This window comes from Panulirus ornatus, chromosome 9 (genome assembly GCF_036320965.1).
Source record: "Panulirus ornatus isolate Po-2019 chromosome 9, ASM3632096v1, whole genome shotgun sequence".
Classification (NCBI taxonomy): Eukaryota; Metazoa; Arthropoda; class Malacostraca; order Decapoda; family Palinuridae; genus Panulirus; species Panulirus ornatus.
Window position 1 is genome coordinate 40,719,217 of NC_092232.1, and position 6,318 is coordinate 40,725,534.

The following is a 6,318-nucleotide window of genomic DNA, read 5'->3' on the forward strand; positions in this document are numbered from 1 at the left end:
AAAAGGTGAGAAAAACGGAAGTAAGGGGAGTGGGGGAGGAATGGGATGTATTTAGGGAATCAGTGATGGATTGCGCAAAAGATGCTTGTGGCATGAGAAGCGTGGGAGGTGGGTTGATTAGAAAGGGTAGTGAGTGGTGGGATGAAGAAGTAAGATTATTAGTGAAAGAGAAGAGAGAGGCATTTGGACGATTTTTGCAGGGAAAAAATGAAATTGAGTGGGAGATGTATAAAAGAAAGAGACAGGAGGTCAAGAGAAAGGTGCAAGAGGAGACAAAGAGGGCAAATGAGAGTTGGGGTGAGAGAGTATCATTAAATTTTAGGGAGAATAAAAAGATGTTCTGGAAGGAGGTAAATAAAGTGCGTAAGACAAGGGAGCAAATGGGAACTTCAGTGAAGGGCGCAAATGGGGAGGTGATAACAAGTAGTGGTGATGTGAGAAGGAGATGGAGTGAGTATTTTGAAGGTTTGTTGAATGTGTTTGATGATAGAGTGGCAGATATAGGGTGTTTTGGTTGAGGTGGTGTGCAAAGTGAGAGGGTTAGGGTAAATGATTTGGTAAACAGAGAATAGGTTGTAAAAGCTTTGCGGAAGATGAAAGCCGGCAAGGCAGCAGGTTTGGATGGTACTGCAGTGGAATTTATTAAAAAAGAGGGTGACTGTATTATTGACTGGTTGGTAAGGTTATTTAATGTATGTATGACTCATGGTGAGGTGCCTGAGGATTGGCGGAATGCGTGCATAGTGCCATTGTACAAAGGCAAAGGGGATAAGAGTGAGTGCTCAAATTACAGAGGTATAAGTTTGTTGAGTATTCCTGGTAAATTATATGGGAGGGTATTGACTGAGAGGGTGAAGGCATGTACAGAGCATCAGATTGGGGAAGAGCAGTGTGGTTTCAGAAGTGGTAGAGGATGTGTGGATCAGGTGTTTGCTTTGAAGAATGTATGTGAGAAATACTTAGAAAAGCAAATGGATTTGTATGTAGCATTTATGGATCTGGAGAAGGCATATGATAGAGTTGATAGAGATGCTCTGTGGAAGGTATTAAGAATATATGGTGTGAGAGGCAAGTTGTTAGAAGCAGTGAAAAGTTTTTATCGAGGATGTAAGGCATGTGTACGTGTAGGAAGAGAGGAAAGTGATTGGTTCTCAGTGAATGTAGGTTTGCGGCAGGGGTGTGTGATGTCTCCATGGTTGTTTAATTTGTTTATGGATGGGGTTGTTAGGGAGGTGAATGCAAGAGTTTTGAAAAGAGGGCAAGTATGAAGTCTGTTGGGGATGAGAGAGCTTGGGAAGTGAGTCACTTGTTGTTCGATGATGATACAGCGCTGGTGGCTGATTCATGTGAGAAACTGCAGAAGCTGGTGACTGAGTTTGGTAAAGTGTGTGAAAGAAGAAAGTTAAGAGTAAATGTGAATAAGAGCAAGGTTATTAGGTACAGTAGGGTTGAGGGTCAAGTCAATTGGGAGGTAAGTTTGAATGGAGAAAAACTGAAGGAAGCAAAGTGTTTTAGATATCTGGGAGTGGATCTGGCAGCGGATGGAACCATGGAAGAGGAAGTGGATCATTGGGTGGGGGAGGGGGCGAAAATCCTGGGAGCCTTGAAGAATGTGTGGAAGTCGAGAACATTATCTCGGAAAGCAAAAATGGGTATGTTTGAAGGAATAGTGGTTCCAACAATGTTGTATGGTTGCGAGGCGTGGGCTATGGATAGAGTTGTGCGCAGGAGGATGGATGTGCTGGAAATGAGATGTTTGAGGACAATGTGTGGTGTGAGGTGGTTTGATCGAGTAAGTAACGTAAGGGTAAGAGAGATGTGTGGAAATAAAAAGAGCGTGGTTGAGAGAGCAGAAGAGGGTGTTTTGAAATGGTTTGGGCACATGGAGAGAATGAGTGAGGAAAGATTGACCAAGAGGATATATGTGTCGGAGGTGGAGGGAACGAGGAGAAGTGGGAGACCAAATTGGATGTGGAAAGATGGAGTGAAAAAGATTTTGTGTGATCGGGGCCTGAACATGCAGGAGGGTGAAAGGAGGGCAAGGAATAGAGTAAATTGGATCGATGTGTTATACCATGGTTGACGTGCTGTCAGTGGATTGAATCACGGCATGTGAAGCGTCTGGGGTAAACCATGGAAAGCTGTGTAGGTATGTATATTTGCATGTGTGGACGTATCTATATACATGTGTATGGGGGTGGGTTGGGCCATTTCTTTCGTCTGTTTCCTTGTGCTACCTCGCAAACACGGGAGACAGCGACAAAAAAAAAAAAAATGAAAAATCATATTCTAATAAATGGGCATACTCATTATGTTAATTGCTTGCTCACAGTGAATGTATACAAATATAGGTTGCAGGCGGAGACAATGGAAGACCATAAGAATCAGAGAAAATTATTTTAATCTCTTTAGAGATTTGTCTCACAAAATTAGTATATTATGCTTAATCGCTGTTTCTTGCATCAGTGAGGTAACACCAGGAAACAGACGAAGAATGGCCCATCCACTCATATACACATATATCAGTATGAATGCCTATACACACACATATACATACATATACACATCAACATATACATACATATGTACATACTTGCTTGCCTTCATCCATTCCTGTCACTACCCCACGACACATTAAATAGCACTGCTACCCCCTGCTTCAGCAAGGTAGTGCAAGGAAAACAGACAAAAAGGCCACATTCATTCACACTCAGTCTCCAGGTGTCATATGTAATGCACAGAAACCCCAGCCCCCTATCCACATCCAAGCCCCACAAACCTTTCCATGGTTTATCCCAGTTGCTTCACATGCCTTGGTTCAGTCCAATGACAGCATGTCAACCCCGGTATAACACATTGTTCCAATTCACTCTATTCCTTGCAAGCCTCTCACCCTCCTTATTGTTCAGGCCTCAATTGCTTAAAATCTTTTTTCACTCCATCTTCCATCCCCAATTGGGTTCCCCCCCTCTCCTTGCTCCCTTCATCTCTACCACACATCCTCCCTGTATCAACCTTTCCCCACTCATCCCCTCCACAAATCCAAACCACCTCAACACACCCTCTTCTGCTCTCTCAAGCACACTTTTTGTTTCTACATATCTCTCTTACCCTTTCATCACCCACTCAATCAAACCACCTAATACCACACACTGTCCTCAAACATTTCATTTCTAACACATCCACCCTCCTCTGCAAAACCCCCTCGCTACCATAAAACATAGCCTGAACTACCTTTCCTCCAAACATATATAATGTTGGTGATCTAAATATGATGTATATAGATGGAGCCTGCTTAAGCAGTAGTGAAGGGCCAGTTGCTAAATCACCATAATTTAATTCATTGCTAATGATTCAGAATCATTAACACTGAGTTAAATACATAGGTTATCTTTGTTTTTATACTTACTAGTATTTTACCCACCCTCCTGTTTTCCCTCTCCCTGAAAATCCTGGCATGAGCAATCTACATAAAAATTGAGAGATTGGTTATAAGAGTGAACAGAAAGATCCACATTTAAGAGTGAAAAGAAAGATTTGGTTTTAAAAGTGTAAAAGGAAAATCTCAATAAAATCACAATTTCAAAAGAGTAGAACAAACCTCATAATCCTAGAAAACACAAACTCATCTTGTAAAGTATTACCTAATATTTTTAAGTATGATTTTAAAATTATGATTGCTTTGGTCTCACAGCGTCATCCATCCTGATGTTAGTACTGACAACAACGGCTGTCTGAGCTGACAGCTAGTAGAGGAGGGGAGGAATGGGAAGGGGACAGGGAGATCACGGATGCACCTGGATCAGGAACTTGGATTTCAGCAAACGTGTCTGACTACAACCCAACCGCAAACCTTCTTTTCACCAACAAATTAAAGATAGAATGACAATCCTATTGCTCTATAGTAGAGTCCAGTAACAACTATATAGCTATGGAGTGCCATGGTGTTCAAATTGTTAAATAAAAAGAACAAATGCTGAGTGCATGTCGGCAAATGATGATACCATCTTACTGAAATCAGAGTACAATTTCAGTCCCTATGTAATCTTCCATTCTTACTTGATGGTGTGGATTTGGTCCGTTATTAGAAAGAAATCTGGAAAAGAAATAGCTGGCACAATAGGACATTGCATGAAGCAGAACATTAAAAGAGAACATCTAATCTCCCAACTTTCGTTACATTGAGAGATTGATTTTAAGAGTGAAAAAGGAAAATCTCACAATGAAAAAACTCTTCCCAGTGGCAATAACGATTCCATAAGAGTAGAACAAACCTTATAATCATAGAAAACACAAACTCATCTTGTAAAGTATTATTTTTACACATGATTTTAAAACTATGATTGCTCTGGTCTCACAGCTGATCAAAAGTTTATCTGGTGTGGGTTTATGTGAAAACAAACATGTTCCAGTGCATGAATATGGTCTAGTACACATCATTCATGTTGCAAAATGATTAAACAACAATACTGTTGGTATAATTCGACTACAGCACTGAAAAATCGGGTAAATCTCAGCTGGCTGGGTTGGTCATGTAAAATTTTCATACATTTTGTTGGTTTCTAAAAACTTCACCTACTTATACATTATTCAACTCTTCAGTTACTCTGATCTTCATAACCCTTCTCACTAGTGCCATCAATTATTGTAATATATGAAAACATGTAAAGTGCCACATGCACAGGTTCTATAACATTCTCAATAAAATAGCCTGTAACTGCAAACCAAAATCGCCTTACCTGAACTCATTAATCACCTATCTTTCTTGAGCAGATATTCGATAAACACATAATTTTCACTTAAAAATAAGAAACTGGAAAGACCACAGTCAATGTAAACCTCACGTAAACAGTATATGTAGTACCAGTGGATAAGGATTAAAGCTTTGAATAATACCATTTCACCAGTATAAGTCAATGTAAAACATATGCATCACTTATAAACAGGTTATTACTTACCAAAACAGTCAATTCACCTCTATCAGCGTCGCCCATCCTGATTTTGGTATCGACTACCACAACAGCTGATCTGAGTGGGTCTGGACTGGCAAGTGACAGCCACTGGTGCAGGGGTGGGGGGATATTGTTGGGGGTGGGACACGGGTGCTCCTGGATCGGGAACTTGAATTACGGCGAACGTGTCTGACTACGACCCAAACTCGAACCTTTTCACCGAAAAATTAGATAAAGAATGACAATCCTACTGCTCTATAGTATAGTTCAGTAACATTTATATAGCTATGGAGTGCTATGGTGTGCAAATTATTATATAAGAATACAACAACTGCTGAGCGTGTGTCAGCAAATGATGATACCATCTTCCTAAAATCAGAGTCCAAATTCAGTCTCTATGTAATCCTTCCATTCCTACTAGATGGTGCGGATTTGGTCCATGATTGAAATAAAATTGTGAAAAGATACAGCTGGCAAAATTGTACATTTCATGACGCAGAACACTATAAGAGAACATTTAATCTCACAGTTTAACTCTAACACGAACTGACATACGAATATGACCGTGGAATTTCCGTGTACACTAGAAATCATATTTATATAAACACGCACTAGAAATCATATTTAATCAACACGCACATAATCAAATACAGATTCAAAATGTTAACTGCTTCCTTACAGTGAGTGCTTATAAATCGAGGTCTGTACTATACTAATGGAAGACCTTAAAAATCAGAGAATATTTTTCTATTTTTCTAGTTGTGTTCCACGAAATTAGCAAAAGTGATCATGCACATATACATTACTGGTGATCTTAAGCAGTAGTGAAGGGCCAGTTGGTAAATAATCAACAGTGAATTCACTGATAATGATTCGGAATCATTATCACTAATTCAAATATACAGGTTATCTTTGTTTTTAAAATTACTAATATTCTACATCACATATTTTCCCTCTCCCTCAAAATCTTAGCTCTAGCAATTTGCATAAAATCGAAAGATTGGTTTAAGCGTGAAAAGGGAAAATCTCAATTAAACAACTCTTTACAGTGACAATAACGATTCAGAGAGTGTAGAACAAACTTTATGATCATAGAAAACACAAACTCATCTTGTAAAGTATTATCTATTATTTTTACGTATGATTTTAAGACTATGATTGTTCTAGTCTCCCAGCTGATAGAAAGTTTATCTGGTGTGGGTTCATGTGCAAATAAACACGTTCCAGTGCATGAATGTGGTCTAGTAAACATCCTTCATATTGCAAAACGAGAAAACGACAATACTGTCGATATATTTTAACTGCAGTACCGGAAATTAGCATAAATCTCAGCTGCTTAGGTAGGTCATCTAAAATTTTCATACCT

General features: G+C 39.3%; 1 protein-coding gene across 1 annotated transcript in view; it reads right to left on the bottom strand.

The window, feature by feature from the left end:
• Nucleotides 1-5,097, bottom strand: part of rogdi (rogdi atypical leucine zipper) — a 125,840-nt gene extending 120,743 nt beyond the window's left edge. The window contains exon 1 of the mRNA XM_071665070.1: nucleotides 4,959-5,097. Coding sequence (XP_071521171.1) covers nucleotides 4,959-4,994 — 36 coding nt within the window. The 5' untranslated portion in view covers nucleotides 4,995-5,097. The remainder of the gene's footprint in view (nucleotides 1-4,958) is intronic.
• Nucleotides 5,098-6,318: the final 1,221 nt, after the last annotated feature.